General features: G+C 40.8%; 1 protein-coding gene across 9 annotated transcripts in view; it reads left to right on the forward strand.

Moving 5' to 3' along the window:
• The window catches only part of ppfibp2b (PPFIA binding protein 2b), a 78,006-nt gene that overhangs the window by 54,453 nt on the left and 6,252 nt on the right, over positions 1–17,301 (forward strand). For 5 of the 9 annotated variants that reach the window (XM_084059726.1, XM_084059731.1, XM_084059730.1 and 2 more), the window contains 14 exons: positions 483–575; positions 4,766–4,874; positions 6,379–6,440; positions 7,422–7,497; positions 8,171–8,253; positions 8,416–8,483; positions 8,803–8,877; positions 9,199–9,259; positions 9,635–9,682; positions 10,300–10,456; positions 13,627–13,656; positions 14,159–14,294; positions 14,759–14,878; positions 15,046–15,196. In XM_084059726.1, coding sequence (XP_083915852.1) covers positions 483–575; positions 4,766–4,874; positions 6,379–6,440; positions 7,422–7,497; positions 8,171–8,253; positions 8,416–8,483; positions 8,803–8,877; positions 9,199–9,259; positions 9,635–9,682; positions 10,300–10,456; positions 13,627–13,656; positions 14,159–14,294; positions 14,759–14,878; positions 15,046–15,196 — 1,269 coding nt within the window. The remainder of the gene's footprint in view (positions 1–482; positions 576–4,765; positions 4,875–6,378; positions 6,441–7,421; positions 7,498–8,170; positions 8,254–8,415; positions 8,484–8,802; positions 8,878–9,198; positions 9,260–9,634; positions 9,683–10,299; positions 10,457–13,626; positions 13,657–14,158; positions 14,295–14,758; positions 14,879–15,045; positions 15,197–17,301) is intronic. The other 4 variants (XM_084059729.1, XM_084059734.1, XM_084059727.1 and 1 more) reach the window with 3 other exon arrangements.

A 17,301-nucleotide genomic window follows, 5' to 3' on the forward strand; every position in this document is an offset into this window, starting at 1 on the left:
TTTAAACATTTATATCTTTTCCAGGTGGATGCTCCCTTTTCCCCAATACAACTTGGATGGCTTTTATTCCTTGCTTTGTATTCTCAGGCTCATCCTGGTTGTTGATAACCGCACGGTGTGGTGTCTGTTTGTTTCAGGGGATCATTCCACTGCATCCAAATGTATGCCTGTAATAACTCTCCTGTTTGGGCTTGGAAACCTCCCCCCCCCCCTTTAACTGCACTGAATGTGGGTCTGTGATTGAATGTCTACCCCTTTATGGTGTGTGTACTGCTGCCGTTCAGTAACATAGGGGTGATTTCCTTGCCATTCCTGAACACTAGTGGAAATTTGTGCATTCTTTCCAAAAAATTCCATTTTCAGAGTTTCAGAATGAATGGAGTCTGAAGTGAACTCAAGTGCATGGCAGATTATGACTTTCAAACTGGTTTGTGGTTTCGTCTGAACTGAAAACGTGTGTTATTGTTTTCCATTGTGTCTAGGATTTACTACAGGAAGTGAATCAGCTGAAGAGTAAAGTGGAAGAGCTGGAGGGAGAGAGGAACCAGTATGAGAGGAAGCTCAGAGCCACCAAGGTACTGTATACAGTATGGGACAATACTTATTTTTTTTTAAATGGTACTCCTGTGTTACATACTATATTAACAGGTTTGCATAGTAATAATGATAATAAAATAAAAAAACACACACAGATTTTCCAACTTATTTCCATGTATTTGATTTAATACTTTATTAACAGTTTGCGAAAAGTACATCGGTACGATTATACAATGATGCCAAAATGATAACACATAAAGTCCTGAGGGCTTGTTTCCATTGTGGTCCTATGTATTCAATTCATCAATAATGTCTATGTAACATCCACAATATTTCATGTCACTGTATCGCTGTAGCGAGCTGCAGCCACTGCCACCCAGTGACATAATTCTGATGCCACTGGTTGGAAGAAAAATAACAAGAGTTTCAACTTTATTTAGCTGCAGACTGCAGAATATGAATGAAATAATGAAGTCAGAAACTATTATTTAGATATTCAGCTTCCTTCAACTTTGTTTGTTAGTTCTACAGCTGTATGCATTGTATTGCTTCAATGTAATTATGCTGACCACCTAGTGATCTACACAAGCAAACTACTCACACATTGTGTTTCCGCTGGGGTTTCTACATACACATACAGTACACATGCACATGTTAATAACTCGCGTCTTTACTGTTTACTTCTTTTTCGACTAACATACCTCACACTTACACTAATACAATGAATTTCCCAGAAAATTGCTGCTCTTTAAGAACATGTCTGTTTGGTCTGAGGCCGTTGGACTGACAGCACACATTTCAGCTTGTTTCACTTGCTTCAGACCTGTTCACTTATGAATATTACTTTTTTCCTTTGATAACACAGTTTGCTAGTAGCTAAACTGAATGTCGATTTGCCATTTCTTTATTTCTGCTTACAGTGCCTCCTTCCTGCTCTCTCTTTTTCTTCTTCTTGGACTGCTTTCCTCTCTTTTTTCCGCTCTTTTTTGCTTGCTTTCACATTCTCTCTCCACTTCTTTTACTCACCCCATCACTCATGACACACACACGCACACGCACACGCTCACACTCACACTCACACACACACACACACACACACACACACACACACACACACACACACACACACACACACACACACACACACACACACACACACACACACACACACACACACCACTCCTTCCCCATGTCCTCTCTCTCTTTCCTGTCCTTCCTCTCCTCATCTCTCTCTCTCTCTCTCTATCTTGTGTCTGTCCTCATCATCTCTCGCTTGTCTCTTTCTCACCTCTCTCTACTCTCATCTCTCTTTTGTGTCTCTCTTTCTCCAACCTCTCTCTCCTCTCATCCCTCTCATCATCTCTCATTTCATCTGGCTATCCTTTCTCTCTCGTCTCTCTTTCTCTCATCCTCTCTCATCTTACTTTCGATCCTCCCAACTCTCATCTCTCTCTCTCTCTCTCTTACTTTTGTCTCATCTCACTCTTCTCCTCATTGTCTCTCCATCTCACCCACCTTTTTTCTCTCGCCTCTCTCTCTCTTTTCTTCTCCTCGTGTTCTCTCTCTCTCTCATCTTCCTCTAGCTCTCTATCTCTTACTCTCTCCATGTATGTTATCAGTCTCTCATGACCCAGCTGGCCAGCCTCAAGCTGACAGTGGAACAAACACAGCTGGAGAAACAGCACTGGGAGGAGCGCTGCCACAGCGCACAGGTGGACCACCCCTTAACCCTTAACCCTGCACCCACCACTGTTGATTTCCTCGACTAAAACTGTGACGAAAAATGTTTTTTTTTCACTGACGAAAACTAAATAAAGACTTAGCTATGATGAATGAAACTGAGACTAAATATATTGACAATTTTGTCAACAAATAAAAACTAGACTGAAATGTTAGGGAGTGACTAGTGGAGACGAGATCCAGTAGAACTAAGACGAGTCATTTTATGTTTGGTTGCGCTCTGGTGTCTCGCTCTGAAAATAGCCGATCTACGAGCTTGTGAGCTCGTAGATGTGAGCTTGTGAGCTAAATGTGAGCTTGTAGAGCTATTTTCAGCATGCAACCAAGTCAGCCATTACGACGCCATCAAAGCAACTGTAACATCAACTGTAGATTTAGTCAACCAAAATCCTATGATATTTAGTCGACTGAAACTAGACAAAAACTAAAACATTTCAGATGACTAAAATGTGACAAAAACTAAATGGAATTTTATTCAAAAGACTATTGACTAAAACTAAATCAAAATTTGATGTCAAAATCAACACTGCCATCCACCCACCCACCCCACCCCAGCACACACACCACACCGTTCTAATATGCTCCTTGTCTATGGCGCTTCATGTTCTGTTCTCCCATAATGTCTTTCTCCTCCTCTTCCTCACCTTCCTCCTTGTTTTGTGGTAGTAGTCTGTATTTGCTTTTTAACCTGAGCTGCACCAGGACAAAATCTTCATCAACTTTTGTTGACATGGCAATAAAGACTTGAACTTGAAACTGAATGACATTTGCCAAAAGTGTCATTGTCATTGGCCTGGGTTGTACATGGAATTTAATGTGATGTAGACAGCAGCTCTGCACAGTAAAATCCTCAGTGCTCCATTCCATTTTCCATTTGTAACTTTGTGAGAGTGTATAAACCCATAAGGTCTGTACAGTATATCTCATTATTAGGACAGGGAAATATGAGATCTATTCATTCATCCAAACACAAGTCTGTCAGCTAGTGATGCAATCTGTCTGAATGTCTTGTGCTTGCGAATGGAAAAGGCATTCTTTGTATTTGTGTGTGTGTGTGTGTGTGTGTGTGTGTGGAGTGTACCATAATGGAGTGAACATAATCCGTGTTAATGTAACCCCTGAGAGTGTACATTTTTACACTCTCAGGGGTTCACATACAGTACAGTACGGCACACACACACACACACACACACACACACACACACACACACACACACACACACACACACACACACACACACACACACACACACACACACATTTGTCATGCAAACTGAGCAGCACATTTAGCAGACCACTCACATGGGTTTGTTTTGTTCAAGCCATTTGCATTTCGCTTCTGTCGGGTGGAATCCTCAGATGTCCAAAACCGTTACTTTTCAGGATTCAAATTAAGAAATAGCAATTATGTCTGACCTGCAAGCTCAAAACGTGTCGCTTTTTGAGCTTGTAGATCAGCTGTTTTTGCTACTTTTGTGTGACTCTGTAGTATGACAAAGTGGGACATTAATTTACAAAAAAAACATGAAAGGTTAACTCATTCAATCCGGGAACGCATCTCTATCATTTTAGATTTCTTTGGCTATTCAAAAATAGCAGATATACAAGCTCATTGCACAAGCGCAATGAGCTTGTAGATCTGCTATTTTTGAAAAATCGTGAAAATGTGTTCAAATCTTTCAATATATATTTTTTAAGACAACATTTGTAAAATGTTTTGTTCCAGGGACCTCCAGAAGCAAAGATTTGAGTTACACATTTTCCCTTTAAAATGTATATATTCAAAGATTTGCACAAAATATTTTTCAAAAATAGCAGATCTACAAGCTCGTAGCGAGGCACAGAGTGCCGCGCTATGAGCTTGTATATCTGCTATTTTTGAATAGCCAAAGTATAAAATAATGGTTAAAGCTCAAATCTAAAATGATACAGATGCGTTCCCGGAGTGAATACATTAAAATACGGAGATAAGAGGTTTCAGCCCGCCCATTGCCCATAATGTACCCATGTTTCCACTGACACACACACACACACACACACACACACACACACACACACACATGGTTCCCATTCAAGATGTTACATCGTGGTGTCTGTTTCTCCATAGAATCTTTATAGGGGTCTTTGACCACCAGTGTTGCTTTATGTTCTTAAGTTCTTCTCCATATGTTGTTGTGGTCTCTCATCAGCGTCTGTTCTCTGACTGAGTGCGTCTCTCCTTTTTTAGTGCAAACCCTCTCCATGTCAGCCTCTCCCTTTGTCCCTAAGGAATAATGATAGAAAATAATAAAGCATCAAACTTACTTATACAGTATAGCGCTTCTCTAAACACTCAAAGGTGCGTGCGTGCGTGCCCACTGTTTTCAAGTTAATGGTGTGTATGTCCATTGTTTTAAGTTAATGGGGTCATTCACTGCCAAGTAGTACATTAAGGTAAACCACTGACTGGCAGGACAATAAAACAAGCTGGCTCATTCTCTCCCCACAGGCAGAGATCTCAGAGCTCCAGCAGCTCCTGTCCTCCAAGGATTCTGAGATAGAATGTCTGCAGAACCAGCTACTGGCCAGAGGCTGCACACCAGCTGACACGGAGAGAGGTATGCACACCTGACAGTCTGACTGTTCACTGTGTGTGTGTGTGTGTGTGTGTGTGTGTGTGTGTGTGTGTGTGTGTGTGTGTGTGTGTGTGTGTGTGTGTGTGTGTGTGTGTGTGTGTGTGTGTGTGTGTGTGTGTGTGTGTGTGTGTGTGTGTGTGTGTGTGTGTGTGTGTGTGTGTGTGTGCACACACAGTCATTTGAGTGTGAGAAAGAGAGGGAGGTACATGCTAGTGTTCTCCAATTAACCTCTAATTAACACATCCTTCTGTTTTGACTTGTTCTTTACTCTCTGCTGCCCTCTGCTGTAGAGGAGGTCTATATCAAGCAACTGCTTGACAAATGTAAGGCACAGTGTGCTCTGGTTCTACGTCCGATTTCAAACTAAACTCTTGTCTAATGTTACTGTAGTTCACTTGCCAACTTATTTTGTGTGTGTGTGTGTGTGTGTGTGTGTGTGTGTTTTATTTTATCCCCCCCCCCCCCACTGGACATGGAATTCCAAGCACAAATCATGCATTTGTTGCCAAGTGTCTGTGTGGCCTTCCTGGACCTGCTACCACCTCTTAATGTCAACTTGATAGTTTCTCAACCACTTGGCCAGTACCCTGTGAACATTGTAACCTAGCAACATTGCATAGGGAGCATGATTGAATGTCGTTGTGGATGACAGTCATGTGTGGTTTTGGAATGAAAATAAGTGCACACTGTCACACACACAAAGTGAGTGAGTGAGTGGCCACTTTCAATTATTCAGGAAAGTGGTGTTTTCCACAAGTGTAGCAGAGAGTTTGGTTTGAGTTTGGTCCAAGCGCAAATAATATTTAGCATCCTTTCAAATGTACTTGCTGGCAAATTTCATCCTCTATTTTCCCTTGTTTCCGGCTTTGCTTATGCTTCTAGCTACATTGGTAGCCAAAGTAGCTTTTACCCAACCCTGTATATAAAATGTATTTGATTTCCTAAAGAGTTAGTCTAGCAGGTTGGAACAGCAACAGTGCAGCAAGCGTGAAATACAATTGTCTTTGATGGGCACTGCTGTTCAGTTATTGTTTTAAATATCTATCCATCAGTTTTGAGTTTTTGTGTGACATTTGGGCACACTTACTACTGTCTAGATGTCACCATTACAACAAACAAGACTAAGCACCATTGCTGTATTTGAACGGATGTTGAATAATATTTGGTACTGGTGTGTGTTAGTATCTTGTGTGTCAATCAGTGTCATGTGATGAAGATATGATGCCTCGCGTAAAACCCCATCTCTAGAGTAAACCTGCGGTATTGTTCTGCATCCCACCAGTTAAAACCATTGTCTGAAACGAAGCAACATTGGTCCCAGGTAATGGCATATGGCCAGCTGTGATGTCAGTGTCCATTTGTTTTGCTTGGTCATTGTATTAGCATGGCTGTCGTATCGGTCCACACTTCACATCAGGCATGCTCTGAAGAAGAAGGAATAGAACGCAGTAAGCATCTGTATGACACACTTCTTCCTGTTTCTTAGACCAAGAGTTCCACAGGTTGAAGATGGGAATGGAATCTTTGTTAGCGTCAAATGATGAAAAGGTCAGTGTTTGTGCTCTACTCGGTACACATTTTAGATTCCATATTTTGTATGATGTAGCTCAGTGGTTCTCAACCTTTTTTGAGCTCTGGACCACTTGCATATTTTAAACAATCATCAAGAACCACCTCCCCACAACATATTTAGTTAATAAGAAGGAATAACACCGTTTTTTTCTATTATTATAATTTTTTTATTAATATTTAACATGAATGATCTTAATTTTCTTAGACTGAAATTATTTAGTTTTTATCAATTACTCACCCCATGAAGCCTTGAATACAGGGAGATGTTGTTGTTTTTTGCCGCATTCCTGAGCCAATAATCCAATATTTGACTAATTGGAAGTTAATAGGAGACCAATCTTAAAATAGCAATACCATATTTAAAACATTGTCTTTGAACCTGGATAATCAGTAGGCCTCTCAGTGATTACTCTTGTGTTTTGGAGTTTATATTATTATTTTATATACTGTAGTTACTAGTTTTGTATTGGTCTACTACCACAGCAGTGGCAGCAAATATTGAATTTTAAAACTCAGGAATACGACAAAAACATAAGAATCTCCATGCAATCAAGGCTTCATGGGGTGAGTAATTGATAGAAAAGAAGTAATTTATTTTTGGTGAACTATTACTATCGATACTTGGTTGCACTTCTGTCACACACCAAATAAATGAGCAGATCTACAAGCTCACAACGCATTACAGCACGACACATTGTGAGTTTGTAGATTGCCTATCTTTTATTATGTATATCAGCCCTTTTCCCCACACATTTCTTTTTTTTTTTTTTACATTTAAAACATTTGCTCATGGACCAAATGTAATTATGCCATGGATCATAGTAGTTTATGGACCACTGGTGGAGAAACAATGATGTTGCTCAATTTTCAAATTGAGTTCTATGTTTTAATTACCCTGATTCTGCTGTGGAAAAAACACATATATTTAATTAGATTACTTGTTTTGTTAAATGACAGGATCGACATATAGAGGAGCTGACCAATTTATTAGGCCAGTACAGAAAAATGAAGGAAGTCATGGCACTCACACAAGGTAAGAATTATCCAGTACAATATCTGACTATTGTATTATTGAGTGGTGTGTATGAAACCAAACTAATTGGACTGGGTGTGACTGCACACCTGTTGTGCACACAGGATAAACTAGACAAGTGCGCTCCTCGTAGCGCAGGTCTCCGCCAGGCCGGGTTGCCTACCCAGGGGCCGCAAACTTTGGACGGCTGTCTGTCATAGCCGAATGGAATCTGAAAAATCTGACTGATACATCTTGATCAAATGACTCCAGAGATAATGTGTAACGATTTGTGTGAGTTTATACTGAGTTTTCTGGTGTGTGTCATACAGAATTATGTTAGGGAAATGGTGTGTTATATTATATACAATTATGTTTACACAGTAATATTTCTCAGTGATAATTTAATTCAGAGAGTGTACAAATGGAAGCATATGGACCTGTACGGTTCTATTTAGTCCATTTGGGACTATCCTCTCTGTCTCTGCCCCCATTATACTACTGAAGAAGACTGAACAGACCAGCATCCAAAATTCAATTTAATTCTGTATATGATTCTGTTTGGATTTATTTCCTTCTACTCTCCCCTCCCTGTTTTCTTGTATCGGTGTTGTACTGTATACCAGTGGTTCTCAACCACACTGCTGTATACTATATGTGTTATACCTTATACTGTATGTGTTGTACCCACCAGGAAGTAGTGAAGAAGAGCTGAGTGGCAGTCTGAAGCTCAGAGCTCTCACACACAAAGCACATTCTGACATTCTAAGGTCAGAGGTACGTTAATACATGCACATACACACACACACACAGGCTTGATAAGTACTTCTATTTCATTAGCACAGTAAAATCTTGAGTGTTCATTTCACTCCAGTTGCCTGAAGAAATGTTTTGCTGTCAGTGAATAAGTGATACTACAGTATATTTTGTCTTCCTTAGATATCATCTAGAGGATCATCTCCACTGCTGGTGTCCCCTTCTTCCTTCCAGAGGGAACTGGACTCCAGGTATAAATATAAAACAAACAACAAAAAACAGCTGCTTTGAAAACCAATCCTGATAAGATCCCATATGAAGGACCACCCTAAAGTCTTTGTATTGGTCCGTTTTTCTTTCTTTTCTTACATTCCCAAATTGTTTACATCCAGTTAGAGCCCATTCACTGAATTTAGATATCACCAGATGTACCAATAGGCTGAGATCTCTGATCGCTATGCGAGACTACACACACGCACACACACACACACTCACTCACTCTCTCACTCACTCACTCACTCACTCACTCACTCACTCGCAAAATGTTATTTAACATCTTGTGTCTGCCAGTTTCCGCAGCATACAGAACTCCATGGACTCATCGTTGGTTCCTGCAGGAGATGCTAACTTCCTTAATGGAGCATGGTACGTAGAATTCAATAGTGTGTGTGTGTGTGTGTGTGTGTGTGTGTGTGTGTGTGTGTGTGTGTGCCCGCATGCAAATGTGCGCATTACTGTATAGACATGTTATGGTGGTAATTGCTACTCAATATATTCGCTCATATGATGGAAATGACCATTGGCCAAGTGTATAGGAGTGTATACAGTATGACACATAATGTAATGGCACTATCAAAGTTTTTATGACAGGCATAACTGTATGTGTGCCAAAGGACATTGTATCTTTGTAAATCTTTCCATCCATGTACAGTAATTACAAATGTTTTGGTTGTTGTTTTTGTCCAGGAATCGACAGCGACTGCTATCCAGCAGTCTTGAAGAGTTGCAGAGTGGATCCTTACCAAAGGTTGTTGTTTCTGTATTTTAATCAAATCAATTGTTTTTGAAAAGAAGGTTCTGCTATTGGTTTGGTCTTTGTTACAAGTATTCAAGCTAATCTAACCTTCCTCAATTAATACAGCTATGCCTGCTTTTACTGCTTATAATACTAACTGGAAAAAAAGAAACGATAATGCTAACTTTTCACTCCCTCATTTTCTTGAAAGGAAGTTGTATGATTGGTAACATGCTTTTTAACTAACTTTGTTTGTTTGGGTTTATGTATGTTTATGTACGGTGTCGGGTGCGTGTGCATATGGATGTGTGTGTGTGTGTGTGTGTGTGTGTGTGTGTGTGTGTGTGTGTGTGTGCTTTCTATCTCCTGTGCTGGTGTCTGCTATAGGCTGTAGAGTTCCAGTCCCTTGAGCCTGACTCAGACATGGGGACAGAGGTATTTTTCAGCTGCATCACATACTGTAGCTTAACCCACCAATAACGAAACACACACACACACACACACACACACACACACACACACACACACACACACACACACACACACACACACACACACACACACACACACACACACACACACACACACACACACACACACACACACACACACACACACACACACACACACAGACAGAAACGCACACCCACAGGGTCATGCCCCACCTGAAGAGGTTGTCAGCAGCAGTAGGCATCACAGCTGCCTCCCAGCCAATCCTCTCTGCTGGCCTTTTTCCTCTCAGTCTTTTCAGATCACTGTTGACTCTGATGCTTTTGCAAATACCAAGATCATTAAGATAGTCACCCTTCAAAAGGACACAAGATCAACCTATTCTTAGACATAAGTTATACGGCAGAACAAGGATCAAACAGAACAGAACCCTGCTCTTGAATTGGCTTTGTCTTGTCATACTGTGCCTAAAATGTATGAAGGACCACAAACGATGTGTGTTACATGAATTATCAGATGGATTTAATGTTGTGAAAGAAAGTTTCTAAAGTTTTGCCTGTAGATTAATTGGCACTCACATTACACTGGTTTTTGCTTCTCAGAATCGTCCCATGGAGCTGAACAAGTACCAAACTCTGCCAGGGAAGCTGCGTAAGCGAGGAGAGCTGAGGATGGAGCAGAATGGAGACGGAGAGGGAGAGTACTCGTCCCCTGTTCACCTCTCCCCTGTCCACAGCAACGACAACGACTACAGCCTCAGTGAGTGTCTACACCAAAGCCTTGAAAAATTAGCTTTCGTTGTGTGATACCGATAAGTAGAAACTTAAGAGTGTACTATGTTAGTCCCATTGATCCAAGACGGAATGCAATCGATTGATTGATCATTAACCCATTCAATCCGGGAACGCATCTGTGTGACTTTAGATTTCTTTGGCTATTCAAAAATAGTAGCTCTACAAGCTCATAGCGCGGAGTCTCGCGCTATGAGCTTGTAGATCTGAAAAAAAAATTGTGAAAATGTGTGCAAATCTTTGAATATATATATATATATACATTTTTAACTCAAACTTTGCTTCTGGGCGGGTCCCTGGAACAAAATTTCTTGAGATGGGGGTGGGTCAGCGGACAAATACATAGCGTTTTGGGTGGTCCTTGACATGAAAAAAGTTTGAGAACCACTGATATTACAGCAACATAAGTTTAAAAAAAAAGGATTTAGAAGATATTTGTAGAATGGATGTAGAAGAATGTAGAAGCAAAGATTTGAGTTAAAAATGTTTGCTTTAAAAAAACATATATATTCAAAGATTCAAAAACATAATACATAGTTATAGTTTAAAAAAAATCTAAAATGACACAGTATGCGTTCCCGGATTGAATAGGTTAAAATAAACATGCTCGACATTCGGCTGCCGTGTTCAGTGGTCAGATGGGTGGACTGTGAACACTTTTGAGATTTTCAAGTAGACCCTGATCCAGAAAACGTTGAGAAGCACCCTTAATCAAAGATCTATACATTTTGAACTTTAGTCAATTAACTTTCTTCTTCAGACACAGGGAATTATTTTTTCGTTCTGCTTTATTAACAACTTTTACCTTGGCGTGCCTATTTTGGGCATATCATTATGGGCAACATTTTTGAATTGGGCAAGCTGTGGTTAACCACTGTTCACATTTTAGTTTATAGTATTTAACTGTTGGGCACCGCTATCTGTGAACACACAAGCTAGTATGATGTTAGAAGAAGCATTTGATATGAACATGTCATTCTAATAATCCAAATCTGTTTCCAAGGAGCTAGTGCAAAAATTAACACTGAGAAATAAAGGAAGGGGAAGTAAATCATTCCAGGTATCCCGAATCAAAATATTATATATGTTAATATTTGTCTTTATTCATAACATATTCTTGAGGATTTTAAAGTGAGTTGACACATCCCTGCTTCTTGCCAACTTTCATTTTAATCCGAGAACAACTTTATCTCAAAAAATAAGTCCCAACGCAAAATGCAACAAACTCTTGGTGATTAATCTTTTCCTCTACTAACGTAACTATGATTGCTTCTTTTCCTATGCTCAACTCTTTCTCTTTCCACTCCTCTGCTGCTGCATTGCGCTTTCTCTGTCTGTGTTCTGGCTGAAGTTCGCTGCAGGAGTGCCAGTGCTCCAGCCTTAGGTACTGTATAATTACAGTATATGGAAAGACTTAAGGAGGGAGTTGAATTGATATGCTAGTGATGTCACTGCAATCTTTTGTTCATACCTGTTTCAAATAATTAATAATTGTATTGTTTGTAAAGTTATCTTACAAACAAAAACAAAAAAAAGGTTTGATCTATCAGATTGCATGTCTGCCAGTCTCTTAATACCAGTGGTTCTCAAAGTGGGGTACGGGGACCCCCAGGGGTCCTTGAAGGGGTTCCAGTGGGTCCCCAGCTAAATGACTGGCAACTCTGAGAGTGTACAAGTGGAACCAAATGGCTCCATTTGGTTCCACTTGTACACTCTCAGAGTTATGGGGGGTCCGTGGAGCTAATGCATAGTAAACTGGGGGTCCTTGAAAAGAAAGGTTTGAGAATTGCTGCTCAAGACAGACGTGTTGGCTCCCACAATTATGATAGTTGTTGCTTCGGAATGAGTAGAAAATAAAGTGCATGTCACGTAATTTCCCCACTTCCGTTTCACCTTTGCAGTCGCGTAAATATTAAGTAACTCCTACTGGAAACCAAATTAGTCTAAGCCTATCTAGCTAACTGCTTTGCAGAAATGGACATTCAAAAATATGTTTTAAAGATCATTTTAAAATACATTTTCGTGAACGCCGCGGCATCACCGGTCGAATACTCTTCCGGTCTCAAGAGCATATGACAGCTTCCTTTTTAACCAGCAACTTTTACCCTGCAGAATTACAGAATGTCTTTAGCATTCGAAGATTGTGGAAGAGATGTTCTGGCTTGAGAGACTATATGTCTGCCCATCCAGAGAAAGGTTCTCTGGATAAAACCAATAAGCGTTTGGAGGTGTAGGCTAATGGTTATGTGCTAAGAAAGCTTAGAGGTGACTTGAGACTCACAAGTTATCAACTTTCAAAAGAGGATCAAGCAACTCCCTTGCCAGGATTATTACTGTTGTCACCTCTGTGACTCAGAGAGTTGTTCAAGATAATCCCTCACATCAGCATTCTCTTACTACCACACACACACTAGCGCACATGCACAGTCACACCCATTCATACACACAGAGCTTAAAGCATCAGAGTCATCAGTGTTGTTTGAGGGCGAAGTGCACGCTCAGGGATATGCACTGTTCAACTGGCTTAGACGTCCAATGTGTACAGAATTTACAGCCCTCTCTACAATTTTACTAAGTGTGTAGCAGGCTTTTACTGAAAAGGAACGTTCTACAGGCCAACATTCTTGATTTATACTGCCCACGCCCAAAATAGCTGCTGTGACGCTTTGTGAGCTTGTAGATCTTCTACTTTATGATGGTGTATAAATAGGCAAAACAATAGAACATCTTTTCTCAAACACAATCTCTTTTACAAAGAGAGGCCATTTCATGCTAAGATATTTTCATCTATTAATTGAAAAGGGAAACTCTACACACTTTCCACTGTAGAGAATTAATCTTAGCACCAAAAGTGACCTTTCAAGTCTGATAAAGACCAAGCCAAGCCTAAAGCCTGATGAAATGTGACTTGCTAAATAAAAGTGACTTTTGGTTTTGGGGATAAATTCCCTACCGTTGGAGCTCCCCGTGTTGCAGCTTTTATCTTCTCCTTAAATGTGGCTTGTGAATTTGCATGCTGCTACTTAACACTACATGTATTCGTAGAGAGGTTTTGAGGTTTATTAATGAGGCTATGACTAATGCCCGCTTCTGCTTCTTACCCATTCGTCTTTGCTTTGCTAATCTCCTCTGCCACAGGATCTCCTGGAAAACATGACCTCTATGATGGTGGGTACTACAGTATGTTACAGCATCAATATGCACTCTGTTCCCACACAATTGTTGTAGCTGACCTCAGTGAAATGGGTTATCTCTGCATGAATATAACACATAACCTCTAGCTTTTGTTACAAGCCGCGCTGTTGTGGGATTCCCCTTTGAGAGAGATATAAATTAAATACCCATGGCCCAGTGGGTTGCTCTCCCTTATGTGATTCTGCTCCCCCACTTAAATCTAAATCTTAAGGCCACAAAATACTGTTGCAATGAAGGGCTGTGGGGATATTAACCACATCAACCCTGGTGTCATTATTATTTATTTATTTTTGCTATTTTTGAAATAATTCGGAAGAATTTTATGGTTAAGTGATTAAGCAGAATGAAACGATCCAAGGTGATCATTACCTGAATGGCTATTGGATTAAAGACGATCAATTGAAACCTTTTAGTTGTATTACTTTGTATACTCATCTGATCCAGTTTGCTGTTGCTCTGCCTCTGTCCTGTCTAGGGCATCCAGAGAGACTGGAGGAATCCATTCTGTCAGACCTGTCCCCTCTGTCCTCTGGAGTAGACTCGGGTCAGCAGTCTCCCATCTCCCCTGAAAACAAGAAGAGCCACAGGGGCATCAAAAAACTCTGGGGGAAGTAAGTGTTGAAGACCATGCAGGCACGCACGTACACACACACACGTACCCCAGATTTTGCGAGAGAAATAAGCAACCAGGTCTATGAAAACAAGCCCAAAAGAAGCGACTATTGGCCACTTGAGCACTTTAAAACTATTATGCATTGGATATTTGAAACTAGCCGATCTACAAGCTCACAACGCATTGCGATGCGGCGCGTTGTGAGCTTGTAGATCTGATATTTTCAGACAAAGTTTTGAATGTTTTTTTTTACATTTTAACAACACAAATCTGGTACGAGGGTCCCTGACACAAAATATTTTCAGATGTAGGTCTGTGGACAAATACATATTAATCTACAGTGTGAAAAACCTTGTATAGACACGATTTGGACTGTGTGTCTGCAGTGGCATCGGCCCTCAGTATACAGTAACACAAACAAAATAAAAGAAAACACACTCATCATTCTCTCTCCACTTCTAGAATCCGTCGTAGTCAGTCAGGTAGTCCTGTTCAGGTTGATGATCCAGAGATGGGAGAGTTCAAGAGGGGAGGCTTCAGAGCCACTGCTGGACCACGGCTGACACGGAAAGCAAACACACGGTATGGGGACACATGCACACGCGGGCACCCACACACACACACACAGGGCAGGCACACACACACACACACACACACACACACACACACACACACACACAACCTTTGCTTTAGAATATGCTTTATTGCGTGAACTTCCGTGAAACATATTCTTATGTTTTCCTGTTCAGGGACCTGAAGACTCCCTTTTCAAAGTGGACAACTGAGCAGGTGTGTGATTGGCTGGAGGAGATTGGTGTCGGTCAATATGGAATCCTTGCTCGTCACTGGATCACCAGTGGTCAAACTCTACTGTCTTCCACCCCACAAGACCTAGAGAAGGTACACACACACACACACACACACACACACACACACACACACACACACACACACACACACACACACACACACACACACACACACACACACACACACACACACACAGGTTACCAGTTAACAGAAATGTGTGTTACTAACCGTATAGGACTTAAAGGGATTAAAAAATATATATATATATATATATATAAACTGCTCAAAAAAAGTTCGGAAACTTAACTTCGGCCAATTATATCTCCCCTTTAATAATACCAATTGGTATTGTGTTTTATATCATTTTTATCGTTGATTAGTCACCTTTACAAGGAGGTACAGCTTGTAAGGATCGGGCATTCGTGTAATGAGCAACACAGCTAAACGTGTGGGTAGCGCCTCCAAAAAATTTGCCAAAATCACCCAATATGCTTCTGTTATGCTGCTCTTGTTTTGAGCAACCTGCCAGCACACACCTGCTGAGAGGTGTGTGCCAGTAGTCACAGGTGTGTGACTGCCTCACAGGTGAGTGACTGGCACCTGAACATGGGTTCTCCAACTTTGTTGAGTTGGAGTGTGTATGCTCCAAGCAGCAACACTGCCCCCATGGAAAGATGCCACGTTTGTCCCTTCAGGATAAGGCCCGTGCAATAGGGCAAGTGAAGCTGATGTTCTGTTACGCAGATTACGCATTATTTGATGTCAGCCCTGGTACCATTTGCAGGCAGGTGTGTGCCAGTCACAGGTGTGACTGGCACCTGAGCATGGGTCCTGCAACTTTGACGTCTGTCTTTGGTTCCGTTGTGCAAATCTGGCCTGTACATCTATGGTTCCTCAGTTAAGCAAGGGGTCTTGGGTTGTTGTCTTCCTTGTTGACTTCACCAGTCTCACATAACTTGGTCCTAAGTTTGCAAATGGTTCCTGGGCTGACACCAAATAATGCTGTCACTTTGATTCACTTGCCCTATTGCACAGGCCTCATCCTGAAGGGACAAACGTGGCATCTTTTTATGGGGGCAGTGTTGCTGCTTGGAGCATACACACTCCAACTTAACAAAGTTGCAAAACCCATGTTCAGGTGCCAGTCACTCACCTGTGAGGCAGTCACACACCTGTGACTACTGGCACACACCTCTCAGCAGGTGTGTGCTGGCAGGTTGCTCAAAACAAGAGTGATTACCAACAGAAGCATATTGGGTGATTTTGGCACATTTTTTGGAGGCGCTACCCACACGTTTAGCTGTGTTGCTCATTCCACGAATGCCCGATCCTTACAAGCTGTACCTCCTTGTAAAGGTGACTAATCAACGATAAAAATGATATAAAACACAATACCAATTGGTTTTATTAAAGTGGAGATATAATTGACCGAAGTTAAGTTTCCGAACTTTTTTTGAGCAGTTTATATAGCCGCCATTGTTTCCTGCTGCGCTGTTTTTACTTTTTACTTTCGGTTTTAAAACGCTCTCAAACTTCTGTTTTGAGGCACGGAATTTACTTTTAAGATGTCGTTTGGCTAGAATTTAGTTGTTTAACTTCATATATGTGGTCAATTTATCATTACAGATCCTATTTAAAAATGAAAATTCAGAGAACAGGCAGGGGCATGGCCCGTCACCCCCTGGTGGTCAGGGAAACGAACTGCTGAGGAGGAGGAGGGGGGGGGGGGCGTTGTTTGACAACATTTTTTTTTCTTTTTTTGATCTCTGAACTTGCCTAGAATCCCTTTAACCTAAATTAACCGAAATTAAGTCATATAAAAATATTAGCAGAATATTAATGGAATAAATAACTTGGATATAATCTATAATTGTTCCTCATACAATATTTTTCAATACCTAATAAAGAAAAAAAAAATTGAAGAGAAGAAGATGCATTGAAGATGCATTGTACATTGCTTTATGTCCTATTTGAACTGCCCACACATAGGACTGCAACTTTATTTATTGATATTACGACATAGACAGTTAACCGCGGTTAACTGCCCACAGTCCAAAGGTTAAACGTTATCAAAAAAGGTCTAAATTCCCATCACACACACACAGACAGACAGACAGACAGACAGACAGACAGACAGACAGACAGACCACTAATGCTGCTGACAAAATAATCTACCATTGAGCGCATCAATTAAT

Source organism: Gymnoscopelus microlampas (genome assembly GCF_963454915.1).
Source record: "Gymnoscopelus microlampas genome assembly, chromosome: 6".
Classification (NCBI taxonomy): domain Eukaryota; kingdom Metazoa; phylum Chordata; class Actinopteri; order Myctophiformes; family Myctophidae; genus Gymnoscopelus; species Gymnoscopelus microlampas.